Here is a 16,295-nt window from a genome sequence, read left to right as displayed (position 1 = left end):
TAGTGTTTGTTTTTCTTTTAAGGCTCAAACTAAGTATATTTGAGGAATTTGAATTTTTAGGTAGTCATTGTTTTACCCAAGATAATTTTATGATACATTAAACGTAGATATTATATAAAAGTTAGTCTTTATTCCTTATTTGATATGAAAATGAATGACCTATTCTAGAGCTTTCCTAATGTCAATTTATTTGATATGCTCTTGATTTAGCTTTAGAACCTCCATAATAATAGCTCTTTTATCTGTTTTTTTTTAAAGTATTAAACTTAGTATAAGGAAATAACTACTGAATTAATGTTATCACCATATAAAAAATTTTTAATGTAAGGAACTCTGATATATTTTATTTATGAGTAGTTTTTAATATTAAGAGCATTTTCTTGTTTTGCTTTTTATTTTATAAGATATTATGAACTGGATCCTCACAAAAGTCTCCTTGACAATTTGAGGAACAAAGTGATCATTGAGTATCCAACATTACATGTGGTATTAAAGGAATCCAATAAAGACATGAAAGTTCTTCACCAAGGTAAGTACAGTATAAGTTTGTTCCTGTAATATTCAGAATAACTCTAGTGAAACTAAAGCAATTGGGACTATCCGTATTTCTTTATATTTGTGTTTTCCCACTAGATTTACACACTTAACTGAATTTATAGCTACAGTTAATACTATAAACAACAAATGAATGAGCTGCTGCTTCTGTCTGGTTTGAGAGAATGTGAGCTCATACTATCATTTTAAAATGAATGAACCAGTTTAATGTCCAGCTATAAAAGGATACTCTGCCTTATTGGAGTTCTATGTGTTTTTGTCTTTTTTTAAGTTAATGGTCTATAAGTAACAGTATGTTGTGATCAGATAAACTTACTCCCTAGTTAAAACTCTTGTTTTTAGAGATTCCTAAAATGAGGAATATAAAAACATTTTTAGTATCTCGCCATATAGAAAAAGAAATGTTGCAAGGAACATTAGTTTCAAATTTGGGCGGCGTTTAGAATAATGTGCCCTAAGGGCCAAGTGCCACTGCCTTGACCCTTTATGTTCTTTTACTTTTAAACCCCCTGTTTTTATTTTCTTTGATTTTGTTTCCTTGGCTATATTTATGATCCTTTAAAGGTAGATCTTTTCCACCTTTGGTGAGCAGTGGAGTTGGGAGGAAGTATTAGAACTGGAAGTGGTATATGTAAAAGTTCAGTGTATAAAATGACTTATCCATATTTGCAAATAATGATTAAAGTAAGCTAATTGTGTTTCTGAATACAGATTTGAGAGGGTGAATAAAATCCAGAAATTACTTTTAAAAAGGGAGAGAAGTTACTTACCTTAACTCAAAACCATTAGATACCACTTTCAGTTAAGGATTATAGGTACAGGCCAAGTTTCATTGTAGCAAACTCCAGAGAACCATAAAATCCTTGGCTTTGATTGAACTGTTTTTTAAGATAATATTACTTGAAACATGTAGTTTGGGTTTTATCGTTACACCAGTATTATAGACTGTAACAGGCAGTAACCTTTATTGTAAAGTGTTCTCTGTACAGGTATATAATAGCTTTTATTCTGGGTGAAAGTTAATAGGAGAAAAAATTTTTCCAAATGGCCAAAATTTTGTCAGTGCCACAATTGGAAACTATATTTTTAATTAGCAAACTTGAAGTTTCTAATGATCAATTATGGATTTCTAAATCTTAAGCTTAATTCTTGACTTTCTGTTTTTCAGTTTGATACTATCTGATTTTTCTCAAATTAAATTAGAAGTTTTACTTTTAAATGACCAGTTTCACTTTTTAAAAAGCTGTGTAAAACCTTACTTATTGCTTAATATAATTCACATAGCTCTCCCTCTAAATGCTGGTCTTGGGAAAAGTTGTTTAGTAATGTGGGTTACTAGCCAGGGCAAACACTGTCTGTGTAAATAAACATGCACACACAGCTTCTCTTTCACCTGGTTGAGGAATGCACATTGAAGTAAGGCTTCCTGTAACGAAGCAAAAGAAAAGCTACTTTTGTAGTGCACTTGGAACCTTCTTAAGTAACATTTGCTACTTTTTGGTAGGTGTATCATGTTTGACTTATCTACAGGAAGCACTAGTGACTCATGCTTTCAGGATAGAGGATCGTTTAAAGCTGCTGTAGCAAAAAACTAAGGATTATCAGACAGGATTTGAAGGACCATACCAGTGTTGTCACATCATAAATACACATACTTTAAAAAATAATGCGATGTCTTCCTGTACATGCAGTTCTTTGTGTAAGCCCTTCAAGGTGCCTGTTGTTGTTTTTTTGTGCTTTCTCAAACCATTTGATATTCTTCAAGGTGGTCCCTTAATGCAAAAGAAGGGTTATATAAGAATAGGACATTTTCTTTGGAAAGCCTTGAAATTCTCTCTCTCTCCAGAGCCAAAAAGTTGGATTTTTAATCTTGACTTCATAGCACAAGGTGTCTCTCTTCTAGTTTTGAGAAAATGTGTTTCTGGGCTGGAATTCAGTAGTTTTCACAGTTAAGGGTTGTTATAATGTTTGTTATTATAGATTGCCATAATTTAATTTTTTCAAAGTCTGCCTATATTGATGGGCAGTTGGCACGTTTTGTTTGTTTGTTTGCTTTTTGCTTTTTAAGGAATGAAAAAAAGTTGACTGTAAAAAGTTAAGCAGTTAAGGTAGCCCACTAGCCTGGAGATGCAGAGTGCTAACCACCCATCTCATATCAATCCACTGCGAAGTAATCAGAATAGTGCTACTTGCTTCACAAGTCTTTGTCAAAATTAACTAGTAGACCAAATGACCTGATGAAAGCCTGCTGCATTTCGGTCTACAGAAAAAGAATGGACCTCTATTAAAAGAAGAAAACTGGGCCACTTCAGTAAGCAAAGAAAGGGGAAAATCTTCTGCAAACTGCAATGCCAACTAGCACAAAGCCCCATTAATTTAAAAATACCAGTTGATTACATTTCTCTGTTGTTCTAAGATAACTCAAAATTAGAAAATGCCTCTGCCTTTGAGAAGGAATCCAACCCTAAATTGATTACTTGAATTAGTGAGAATACCTGGCATAGCAGTTGCTCATCCATCAGTCTCTTGTTGGGCTGATGAACCCTTTCATTCATTCTCCTTCCCTCCCCTCCCCTCCTCCCTTCTTATTCCTGCGTTTCTTCCTTTCTCTTCCAGAGCATGTGTGAGGTAATGGGCGGGGTATGGGCACCGATCTCAGGCACAGGTATACAAATGTTGGCTTTACAGCGCAGTAGGTGCTATAATAGAGTTTGCATAAAGTGCGGAGAAAGCCAGAGGAGAAGACAACTAACTTGCAATATCATGGGGACACTTGAAGGACTCTGCTAGAGTATATAAAATTCCACAGGGGTGGGGACATATCTTGGATGGAAGATATTTCAAGGCCTTACTCATAAAAAGAACTCAGTAAACAGCAGTTTGATTGTTGATACGATCTTAAATCTAGGTACTATCAGCAAACCCCAAGGAACTTGGCAATTGGCATATGAGACAAGTTTCAGGTTTATGATTCTAGCACCAGCTCTTATTAGCTTTGGGCCCTTGAGAATTCACTCTCCCTCTCTGAGCTTTTTCTTATTTACACAGTGGAGATAAATGGCTATAAGCCTCAAGCAAAATAATCTCTATATTAACCTTAATTGTCATAGTGTCTTTATACATTATTTCCTTTTAGTTTCACCATACAATGTAATTAATAGAGCAGTCAATCTGGATCCCATTTTGCAGATTAAAAAAAAACCACTAATCATCAGAGAGATGCAAATTAAAACCACAATGAGATATCACCTCACACCTGTCAGAATGGCTACCATCAGTAAATCAACAAACAACAAGTGCTGTTGAGAGTGTGGAGAAAAGGGCACCCTAGTACACTGCTGGTGGGAATGCAGACAGGTTGGTGCAGCCACGGTAACAGTATGGAGTTTTCTCAAAAAATTAAAAATGGAACTGCCTTTTGACCCAGCAGTCCAACTTCTGGGAATATATCCTAAGAAACCCCAAACACTAATTCAAAAGAATATATGCAACCCTATGTTCATTGCAGTGTTAATTACAATAACTAAGATCTGGAAACAGCAAAAGTGCCCATCAGTAGATAAGTGGATACATTTACACAATAGAATAATAGTACTCTCCTATAAAAAAGGAAATCTTCCCTTTTGCGACAGCATGGATGCACCTGAAGATTATTATGCTAAGTAAAATAAGCCAGTCAGAGAAAGACAAATACCATATAATTTCACTTACATATATAATCCAATGAACAAAATAAACTGACAAGCAAAATAGAAACGGAGGCGTGGATACATGGAACAGACTGACAGCTGTCACAGGGGAGGGGGGCTGAGGAACTAGATGGAAAGAAGGTGAAGGGGTTAACCAAAAAACATATATACATGACACAGAGACCCAGGCAACGGTGTGGTGATAGCCACTGGGAAAGGGGGGTGGGAGGGGTCGTTGAGGTGGGCAAAAGAGGAGTGTATTGGGGATGGAAAGAGACTTTGCTTGGAGCGGTGGGCGCACCATGCAGTGTGCAGGTGATGTTTTGTTCTGTTGAGTTGCTCACTTGAAACCTGTGTGGTTTTGCGAATCAGTGTCACCCCAGTAAGTTCAATAAAAAATAAAATACTGAGTCTTCAAAAAAAAAACCTAAAAGAGTGACTTACATTTATGTTGATTCAGCAAACATGCTATACCAGGGGGTAGATATAGGGAGGAAAGGTGCAGTCTCTACCTCAAGGAACTCAGTTTAGTGAGTAATCATAGACTTGCTTGCTCTAGTTCCTTGAAAGGAACTCCATTGCTGCTGAGTCGTCTTTCCTTGAAAGGAAGGACATGGCGATTAGCTGGTCTTCTGTTAGCCCACATTCACTCAACATATACTGACCCTCAATTTTATGTTTTAAAAAAAAATCAGGAAAAATGTATTCCGACCACACTTGGCTAGGCTATGTGATAATCGCAATCTATGCAGTGGTGTGAGTGTGGGATCATAACCACACTGTGAAGTGACCGTTCCCAAGTCGTCCACACAGTCAGGAAGGATGTTACCTCACAACATATAATTGCCACTCTCTGACACCATTTCTCTATTTACTGTGGTCAGAATTGTATGTCCCAGCTGCCTGGGACATGACGTGGTTGGTGTGCATCAGAAGGGAAGAGAGAAGAGGAAAAACCAGCAGGCTAGACAGAAACAGTATAAACACTTGACTGTATGTTTTTTGTTTTGTTTTTTTCAGTGAAAAGTGAATCTACCAAGAACATTGGCAGTGAAAATTGAGCTCTTCTGGAAGAAGGAAGTTCCCAGGTTGCAGAGGACTAACTGTTGGGTGACTGGGATATTGTCAGTGGGTGGGTGCAATTTTTTGTTTTTCTGAAAAGTGATTAAACAATTTAAATTTTTTTTAAAGATGTATTTTCTGGCCTCTTGAATTGACTTACAAGGCCCTTATTCCTATTAACAACCCCTCTTCTGCACCTGATTGGCATAGTGCTTATTTTAATTAGACCCAGGCTTTTAGTGTGCTGAGTTGAATAGACTGAAAACTTTCCTGTTTCGATGCAAGACCAAACCCAAGGATCACCTGTGTCAGCCACAGAGTTGTCAAAAGGCCGTGCGACACACGAGCTAGCCATCCCGTTCTTGCCTTTGGAATGTATATGTAACTTACCCTCTTGAGATGAATGACTGGGTCTTTTATACTTGGGTAGCACCCAGTATGATGTCCTGTGTAAAGGCTGAATAAATACATTTAGACACTATTTCTTACATTCAGTTCAGAAAATCAGTGGCTCCACATTGTTGTTTGAACCATCAGTGCTCACACTTGTTCACACAGTGTCTTACTTTGAATTCTGTACCTTTTATCTCATTTTCACTCCACTCTTGTCATTGCCACACAGGGGCGTTGTGATGACCAGTTTTATGCTGTGTTTTGAAACATCTACCAGTAACTAAAGGAAAAACACTTGGAACTTTTTCGTGTTGTTGGAATGTATATGTGTATTTATGATATACCTGGCTTAATTTATACCTTATGGCAGCTCTGTATACATTATGATCTCACATATTGAAATTAAATGTTCCTACTTTTGTTGGAATTTATAGTTATAAAATTGAAACATGACTATAAAAGAGTAAAAGATTATTACATCTGTGTTGCATCTGTGTACTTAATGGTTAAGAAAACAAAGATAAAATTGGACATTAGTGAAATTCATTTTTAGTTTGTAATTGAAATAAGTTTTAGACTGAAAGGAAACCAAAGGCATTAATTAAAGAGACTTGGAAAAATTAGAAATATGAAAGAAAAAAAAAGATGAGCCCAGAAGAAACTTGTAGAACACAAGTATATGTAACTTGGGGTAGAAATTGGAGAAGAGAATCCAAAGACAGTGATGCCACAAAGACCCTTGGTATAAAAGTAATACTAGAAATGGGGTTCATGGGAAATAAGGCCTTGCAATCTGAAATATATATATACTTCCTAAAGCAACTTCAGGGCTCTCCTCCCTCATTCAGTAAAAAAATTTCTGTAGAATTATGTTGTTCACAATATTACTGGAGAGACAACTAACTGGGATTTCAAGGGATTCATATTTAATCTCAAAGGGAAATTTGTCTTGAAACAGGTAAGAAATAGGATGAAGTGAATCAAAAGTGTGACTATGGATAGAACTGTTACTGGGAAAAGTGGGGTAAAGTACACAAAGGAACATGTGATCTGAACATCAGGGTGGAGAGGAATTTCCTGACAATGAAATCTGGTATGATGTAGTCTCATTTCCAAGAAAAATGTTGAGTTCCATCCCTTCTAGAATTTAAACTGAAAACTGGACAAAAACCAAAGAACTTATCCTGTGTTTTTTCCCCTGCCCAGAAGACAAAAGAAAGGGAAAAAAATATCTACATGATCTAATAATGCATCTCTGCCATCTCTATTGTCTAGATTATGCTAGACTTTTCAGTTATAGACTGTTTCTTAGGAAAGGATTTAACTAGCACAGTTCCCTTAAATGAACTGTCAGCTCATTTGAGTAACATGCACATTTATTCCCATAGGATTTACAATAGCATGTGTTTTAGTGAAGAAGCATGTCAGCTACTTGGAGGGGAATAATTGAGGGCCCTAGAAGTTCGTAGTATTAACGCCCAATGTCTTTTTTTAGAGACCATCTTCATTTTGGATTCTTGACAAATTCTGATAGATAAATTCCCTGACCCATGTTAAGTGCAACATCCTGCGTTTTGTTCATGACTCACATTTTAAAAGGAGAAAAGCTCCACCTGGCTGCCTTTATTTTTTAAACAATGATTTCAAAGAGAAAGTAGGCCTTTCATAATTGCTAATTATTATATATGGGATTATTAGCCATAAAGTACCATGAACAAAGCTTGCACCTGTTCATATTATAAATACAAATTAAAGAGAATTGCTATCATTTAACTCTATAATTTAAATATAACTTAAATATAATTTAAATTTATATAATTTAAATATAAAGATATTTAAGAATCCAAAGTGTAGTTAAGACAGTTTGTTTTCCTGTAGCAAGTGGTGGGATTCAGGTTCCGTGATGTAGAGTAAAACATTAAACACATAACTGCAATGCCAAAAATTTCCATTTTGTTTAATTTGGTTGACATATACAAGGGTGTTGTACCTGATTTCATATTAGTCATTAAATTTTAGTCAAAGATAGCCTAGTTTGCTTTGTTTACTCATGCACTACTGCATTAAAACATGTTCAGTTGCCTGGCCGGATGTGGCTCAGCGGTTGAGCGTCCACCTAGGATCCAGACGATCGGGGTTCGATTCCCGGTCAGGGCACATGCCCGGGTTGTGGGCTGCAGCCAATCAGTGACTCTCATCATTGATGTTTCTCTCTCTCTCTCTCTCCCCCTCCCTTCCTCTCTCTGAAATCAATAAAGATATTTAAAAAATTAAAAATTAAAATAAATAAAACATGTTAAGTTTTTTTCCAGGTAAAGATTGTGCACTTTTGATTATTAACCAACTGTCCCTCAGTTGCAAGTAACAGAAACTCATTTCAAACTAGTGTCAGCCTGAAGGGCAGTCAACTTACTGGTTCATACACAGGAAAGTCCACACACAGCTGGGTCCAAACACCCAAGGAAGCCATCTTTCCGTCTCCCATACTTGCCTCTGAGTTTTTCTTTCTTGGTTTTCTCATCTAAGCAGACTCTCTCTTTACAGATGCCCTTTTGGGGTAGGGGACAGTGAGGGTAAGGATGGTAGATGAGAGCCGTTGACAGTTTCAGCTTACTTCGTCATAACCAGAGCAGGGCAGCAAATTCTGTAAAATTTGGAGGAAGAACTTTGATTTTGCCCAGACTGGGTCACATTTCATCCCTGAGCTGATCAGAAGAGGAGTTCCCCCAGAGCAAAGGGAGATTACCAGAAAAAGGAACCATGCAGGGGGCAAGAGAAGAAAGCGGTTACTGAGAATACAAAAGTAACAGGTGTCCACTGCATGCTGTTTGAATTTGAGTAGCAAAAGGTTTCTGATTTGAAGTAACATAAACAGTAAAATTCAAAATCGACCTGCAAACCCTTATTGTCTAGAGATTTTAATTCCTATTTGATGCCAGTACTGCTTTGAGTTGCCATTACAGGCTTTGAAGAAAGGCTTTCCGTTTGTGTTTGACGTTATGTTGCTACTGGTTTGATCAGATGCACATAGCACCAGTCCATTTCCATCACGGATTTGGAAACTTCCAGTTTCATCAACATTCGAGAAGTAGTGACTGAAGTTAGAATTGTACTGGGGCAAAATGCTTCAAAAAATAAAGGCAACTTAAGGAAAAATAAGCCCTTAAGTAAACCTTTGGGGATCTGTACTTCATTACAAAGTATTTTCTTTCAACTTTGGTCAGTGGAAGCTACCTGGAGTATGTGTGCCTGTGTTCTTTAAGATGAACTGTAATGCAAACATTTTCCATAGCGGAGGGCGCTGGACTGCGCGCGTTTTCAACTTCATGACCCGTCGCATCCGGGAGCCTCTGATGAGCTACTTCACAAGCCAACGGTGACGTTTTCTTTTCTTGCTGAATAAAGTTATCAGAACCCTCTCCCACCGTGACTTGGCCCTAACCTAATTCGGCAGCTCTCTTTCTGTCTTCTTTTATTTTCACCTTTTGCTTCGGTCACAAAACAACATGACGGGCCTTGCTCCTGTTCCTCATCTCCACACGCGTGCGTTCTGCTCCTTAGAGGAGCCGGAGCCGTGATCGCAGGATCCTCCCGCGCGGAGTCCTAGTTGTGTTCGTGCTGTGTCTCCTGATTGATGCGAATGCCATTCTGCTTGTTAAATGTTTTTAATATCACACTGATCATAAGAGTAGTAACTAATATGTGTTAATAGTTTACTAAGTACCAAGCACTTTAAATACACCAACTCATTTAAGATTTTTCACAGCAATCTTAGGAAATAGATGCAACAGTAAAGTCCAGCAGTAAGTACAAAAAATTCAATAACATGAAATGGGCCCAGGGTGAGCCCGCACAACCAGCTACCCAGGATTTCCCAGCACCTAACTATAGGTCCCAAATACATTCTGTAGTTTGGCCCCACATGGTGGCAGATGTCCATCCAGGTTAAAATACCAGTGGGGACAATTCTGAGCTAGTGCTCTGCCTGACTAGTATTTCTATGACAGTGAGTCCAGGAACCTGCCCATTGCATCAACCTGACCTGAGAAGCGCACCCTGTGCCCCTCCGTTCCCGAGACAGCCTACCATTTCCTCACCTGACTTCACCTTTGCTTTCACATTCCTCACCGTGGCCAAGAGGTAAGAATGTGAGCCCCATGCACTTGTGAACAGGGGCAGCACTGTCGACGGGGGTTCCTGCAAATCATTTTACAGATGAGAAGACCAAGGCACATAGAGGTTAAAGCATATTCTTAGGTCCAACTGTTAAATGATAAATAATAGAGCTTGGCTATTTTCTTAATTTCTCTCTGTACGTGGCATTATCGTTCTTCCTGTCTGTATAATTATTGATAAAAGTCTGTATTTAATTTATTTTGAAGGCCAAATCTGTGGCTAGTATTTGCATCATTACAGCATCAAGCTCAGTTTCTGGCATAAAGTAATCCCTCAGTAAAAACTGGATGTTGAGACGAGGTGGGAGGTACAGGGAAGCTCTCTAGGTTGAAAACCAAACAAATTTTAAGGCTTTCTAGTAGATTGTTATCTCTCAGCTTATAGCAAAGCCCCTGACTGATAGGGTAATATTAATAGCTAAAAACTCAGAACTTAGCATAAGCTGGGCACCGTTCTCAGTACATTACAGCTGTTAATCATTGAATCCTCACAATCCTGTGAGGCAGGCACTGCTGTCGTTCATGGAATGGAAAATGTCATTAATTAAAAATGTGCCATTTCATGTAACACTAAGAAAAAAATGCTACCAATTAAATTATGACAATGCTTTTTTCTTTCGAGTTTGACAAATTTACTGCTATTTACTAAAGACATTCCTCTCAGTCATTTCTCTCCCATCTTGACCAGGCCTTAATATTTCGAGTCAAGAAAAAATATAGAGAAATATTTTAACATGAACAGTGAAATGGACAAAATTAAAAGCTTGCCTACATTATAACAGGTTAAATTTGCGTCTCTTGACATAATTAAATTATGTAAGAACTAATAGTTCTATATACATTTCATTGTTTTACTTGGTACTTACTCTAAACTTAAATGCAAGCAAACACAGTGTTAGGAATATAGACAGGCTACTTCTCTGGAGTTGTGACATAAAAATGCTTTTTTAAAATTCAGTTTAGAATATTTATACATATGTAAAGAGCTCTTGTTGGCACTTTATTTCAACAGTCTAAGACTCCCTCAGTTGTAAGATACAGCATTTTGTATATCACTGAGAACATGGCTTAATTAATCGACACATCCTGACTTGAGATGTTAAAATATGAAAAAAATAGTGTAGAATTGATGTAATATAGTATCGCAACAAATTTTTATATCCTTCTGTGCTTATATAAAAATAAAAACATTAAGTGAAATTACCTGGGTAAGACATTCCTAAAGCTTCGCGTTCATTCTGACATTTGAGACTGAGACCTCAGGATGCAGCGATTCTTAGTGAAGTGCCCACCGCTGTTTCTGCCATTTTCATCAAAGGTGTTAGCAGAAGGGTTTCTGTCAGCAATCAGGACAATGGGTTTGTGGACTGAAATCTTGAAGGGTTGCAGTTGTCCATTCATGTCTCCAAAAACAACCAACCACCAAGTCTACGTGTGTATAAGCAAATGACAACTACATCAAGACTGTGGCCTGGCCAAAGCTGTTTGAGACTAGAGATTTTAGAGATGTTACAGTGTGGGCTCTCGAGTCAATTAAGTATAGCACCATCACCCCCAATTAAGTACAGTACTATCACCCCCAAAGAAACTGAATTCCAAACAGACTGGCCCCATGGAAAGTAAATAGATGAGCCACGATTCAAACCAAGGCGAGTTGGGCTTCAGAGGGCACAGCCTGAGTGGGCTCAGCCACCCCGAAGTCATAGTACATTTCATGATGATTTGGAGTGAATACTGTAGTTTACTGCTACTTAAAAATGGAAATAAGTATTTTAATAAGCTACTTTATCAACTTATTTTTTGCAAAGGTAGGACAGTATCTTCATACTGTGTAAAAGGGACAGAAGGATGCAAAGACAACTGCTAATGATTGTCACATTGATTATGTTGAGCCGCAAAAGGAACATCTGTGTGGCATGCTGGGGACTCCATCTGAAAGCTGTTGGGCCTTTTCTCTAGACAGCACCGACTTGGGGGCCAGGCTTGGGGGAGTTAGGACAACCAAAAGAGAAGTTTGATTTCAGGACCTGTTGGAATTCTGGGGAACGGCTACAGAAGTGAAAATGGGACGGTAGGAGAAAGTCCCTGAAAGGGCCAGAGCATATAAATAAATGAAAGGCCTTATAAACAGTGGAATGTGAGTCTCAATCTTTAATTTCGTGGAATTAAGGCAAGTGTTCATGCTCTGAACCATATAAACAAGCAGTAAACTAAGCCACATGACTTTTAAGAGGGAAATGGCCTATCTCGCTCAGGTAGGCAAGGCAGGGACTATAAATAGTGGTTTTGCTTCTGTATTTCAGAAAAACTTCCCTTCTCCCAGGTTTCTGCTAAGCACTTGAAGTTATTTTTACCGTGAGAAGAGATTGTCACACACCACGTCTTGCTATCATGATTTCTTTTGGCTCCTTGAACCGTGGATTCTAGTTTAAGTCCATATGGTATGAATCTGTTGCAAAGACAGTCCCTAAAGCCCAATAACTTCTTATTTTTCCTAGAGCCCTGTGGTCCTGCTCTTCTTGACTGCTGCTCTGTGTTCCTAAAGAAAAACAGTCGAGTCTGATCTTTGTGTTTTGAAGTTTTGGTGGTTGGTTAACCAGATGCTGTGATGCTGTGCTTTAGGGCCCCTGCCAACGTAGAAGAGACAGCAACTTTTTCCATGTTCCTGACAGATTGGAAGGTGTTTTTTCAAAGTCTCTGCTTCAGATCTCTCCCTGGAAAGGTTTGTCAGTTGTTCGGCCAACATTCTTGGCCTGTGCAGCGAGTGCAGCTAAGAAGCCTGTAAATAGTTTCTGCCACATTTGGACCCTCACAAACAAAACTTCTAAGTATTGGAAATGGAAAACTCGAGGTGGCGAGGAAAGCCAAGCGAGAGCGGGCAGCCAGTCTTCCAGGTAAAGAATTAATGGGACTCTGTAAGAAGGAAGCTACTGTTTGTGGCTGACCTGAGTGTGGACAGTTGAAGGGAGAACACGATCCAGATGTTCTTTTCTCGCTTTCCGCAGTGGCAAGGAGAGCAGGCTGAGGTTTGATTTGATTTTTTTTTTTCCTCTAAGCAATCACATTCTTCTGTCCCCAACCAAACTTGTGTGCCCCTTAGGAGTAAGAGGAAAAGCGAGTTATTTCTCAGCTCTTTTAGCGCATCAAAAGTACCTTCTTTGAAATTCTTTAACTTAGCTCACCCAAAAGTACTTTATAATCTAATCTCCTATAATCCTATTTAGTATTTCTCCAAAGAGTAGTAATAGGCTAAGTGATGATACGAGTATAAATTATGTTAAAGGGTACAGTGAGAATCTGTTGTTTGCAACCCAGCATGCACCCACCTGCTTTTTGGTAACCATACCTTGGAGCCTTCTGGGAAGCTACCAGCTCCCCTCTGTTCTCAGCTGTCGGGTTTGGATGGGATTAAGCTCAGCCCCAGGTTCTGAGTGGGATTTCATCAAACTAAACAGATCAGAGTGTCCCACTCCTGTGCTCCATCGCATGCTTGGTTCAGACGGTGCAGGTGACCTAAGCTGGTGCGATCTAAGGGAGCTGCAGAATAGGCAGGGCACAGACTCCCCTGCAGTGAAGAGGCAAGGTTAGCCTGTTTGGCTGCTCTAAGGACAGCCAGCCTGAGACTGGTGCCAACTCAGAGGAAGCTGATTAGGTCTAGATTAAAACAAGCCATCTATCCCTGTGGAATGTTCAGTTGCATTAGCCAGTACATTCCTCTTTCTTTTTTTTTTTTTTTCTTATTTGAGTTTCTTTAAGTTGGATTTTCTATCAGCTATATTAGAATTTAATACCAGGAAATGAAGTGTGGCAAGTTATAGGCCCTGGATTGTGAAGTTGGTTGAATCAAGATGATGAGGGGGGAACCTCGGTATCCTAGGCTAAACGTTAGTACGGATTACATTGGTCTGTAAAAGGAAAAACAGGCTTAACTGCCACAGTAATTGGTTCCAGAATGGTCATATAAAGCCATACCAGAGGGGGACCCCAGATTTTTCAAGGGAGTGCTAGAACTCGATCTCTGTTCCCCATTGGGTAACTTATGTGGGGATGTACGCTTTAGAACTGCTATAACCATGTTGGGTGCCGCAAGGGGTGCCAGCCTGAGAATCAACCTAACAGCAGAGCTGAGACTCAGATCTTAGTAACAACATTTTGCTCTCATTTCCCAGACATTCTGGATTGCTTCCCCCTCATTTGTCACAATAACAAAGTTTCCCAAGTGATATCGAGAATGTGGGGAAATTTTAAATGAGTCCCTCCTTTTAGTGGCCTTGTCTTCTTTTCCAAACAGCTCTCCCCTGTGGTCACCTCCAAGATGTATGATTGAAATCTGCAGAACCACATAATCGTAGGATCTTAGAACCAAAGGATCATAGAGATCAACTAGTCTGGGCCTCCCACGGCGCTTCAGGGTAAGCAAGGTGATTTTTAGGTGACTTATGAATATTTTTTTATTTTAATAAATATAATGAATCCTAGTAAAATACAACTAGCATTTTCACATCAAACTTGTGATTTCACCGGTCTTGTGCAATGCTTTTACTTAGGGGGAAATTGAAACTTTGAGAGATTAATAGCTTTTTTAGGGATTGATTGCCCAGATGGTAAGTGAAGGTTGAGAGATACTAAATCTTACAACTGGAAGGGATCCTAGAGATCATGAAGTCACCTCCAATGTCAGAATTCCCTCCAAAGCGCCTCCCACAAGGGGTTATCCAGCCCCTGAACACCTCTAAGGATGGGAAACTTACACCATTTGAGGCAGCACAATCCATTTTGGCAGTTCTGATAGTTAGAAAATTCTCCCCTGTACTAACCCAAAATCAACCCTTGAAATTTCTTTACATTTGGTTCCAGTTCTTCCCTCTGGAGCCACTCCCACCTTCAAGACAGTTACTCTGCTGCACCCACTTCTCCCTCCACACAAACATACACACACACCAAGTCTCTCTTCATGGAATGTGGTTTTGAATCCCTCCAGCATTTTCTCATTAGTTTGGTTTTTTTTTTAATTTAACACTCAAATATTTTGGTTGCTATTAAAGCTGTGTGTCTAGAACTTGACTTAATATATATATACAGTGTAGACTAAACTAGTGGAGCTATCCCACCCTTTGTCCTGGACCTTATGTTTTTATCACGGCAGCCTGAGATCACTACATCCTGTGCTTGACCGTTGAGTGACAGCATCCATCTTCCCTCCACCCCTCTGCATTCTGTAGTCCACTGGCTGACTAATTGAACCTCAGTTCACAATTTGTCATTTATTCCTACTCCATTTCATCCCATCATTTCATTCTCTTGGGATTTTTTGTGGATCTTGATTCTATCAGCCGATTTATTAAATCCAGGAGGCTGCCCTTGAAGCTTAAAAGTAATTTCAAGGTACATAAAAATGAAGTGAATGAAGAAAATAATAAACTTAAGGAACCCAATAGATTGATGTAGACTGAAAGTATTAATTGGGCTTAATATGGATCAATGAGAGATTAAGAGATAGTTAGAAGGTCATTCAACTTTTTTAACCCAGTATCCTAACCTTGCCTATCTAATGTCCCTGCTGGTCAATATCAGAGAGAGAACATTTAGGTACACTGGTCAAAGCTCAAACTCAGCATGAAGTTTCTTACCAGTTCCTCCCTGCTGGGGAAATAAACCTGTCTTTGGCCCCTGGAGCCAATCCAGTATACTGATTGAAGGAACAGGTTTATAAGTTAAATAGAACTGAGTTCAAATGCTAACTCTATGACTTACTGGCTGAATAGCCTCTTGCCAATTGTACAGCCTCTCTCAGCCTCAGTTAACCATGGAAACAATATGGTACCTGTTCAGGCTTATAAGAATTACATACAGCAGGTCCTTGAATAACATTTTATTCAATGTCATTTCATTATGTTGATGAGATGCTGTAGGAACTTAAATACTCAGAAACCTAAGCATATACGTTCTTTTTTACAGGCAAAAGGAAAGAAACCATTATTTGTACAGTTGATCCTGGAAAATATATGGAGTTTGTATGATGCTGTCTTTTAAATGCTGTCTTTTAAAGGTTAAGTCTTGTTTATATCAATGAGCCTATGGTAAAGCTGGTTCTGTTATACGGCTTTTCATTTAAAGTTCCAGAACCTATCAACAACTTCCAGTGAGGACTTCACTGTAGAAAGCATGGTAAATACTCAATGTACTGTGTCTATGATTGTTTCTAAATCTATTGATATGCACACAAAATAATTAGAAAAGAGAAAAATAAAAATAAGCCCACGAAGACTGGAGCCCTGCCATGACCTCGTATACTTCGTTTAGTCAGTTTCTGTCCTGAAGTACTTTAATCGGGATACTGTTAATTTGCTGAAGAAAATTCCTAAACCCTCCTAGGGCTTCCCATGTTGGGAAGAGCAGAGCTATGAGAGGTTCAGAGCCA

The 16,295-nt window shown here is 38.7% G+C and overlaps 1 protein-coding gene across 1 annotated transcript in view; it reads left to right on the top strand.

Annotated features, from left to right (window-relative positions):
• Positions 1–6,176, top strand: part of ZNHIT6 (zinc finger HIT-type containing 6) — a 46,751-nt gene extending 40,575 nt beyond the window's left edge. The window contains exons 9-10 of the mRNA XM_016220654.2: positions 405–529; positions 5,265–6,176. Of these exons, the coding sequence (XP_016076140.2) occupies positions 405–529; positions 5,265–5,305 (166 nt within the window). The 3' untranslated portion in view covers positions 5,306–6,176. The remainder of the gene's footprint in view (positions 1–404; positions 530–5,264) is intronic.
• The last annotated feature ends 10,119 nt before the right edge of the window (positions 6,177–16,295 follow it).

This window comes from Miniopterus natalensis, chromosome 9, assembly GCF_054644295.1.
Source record: "Miniopterus natalensis isolate mMinNat1 chromosome 9, mMinNat1.hap1, whole genome shotgun sequence".
NCBI classification, from domain to species: Eukaryota; Metazoa; Chordata; class Mammalia; order Chiroptera; family Miniopteridae; genus Miniopterus; species Miniopterus natalensis.
The sequence above is the reverse complement of the archived record's forward strand: the minus strand, read 5'-3'. Positions and strand labels throughout refer to the sequence as shown.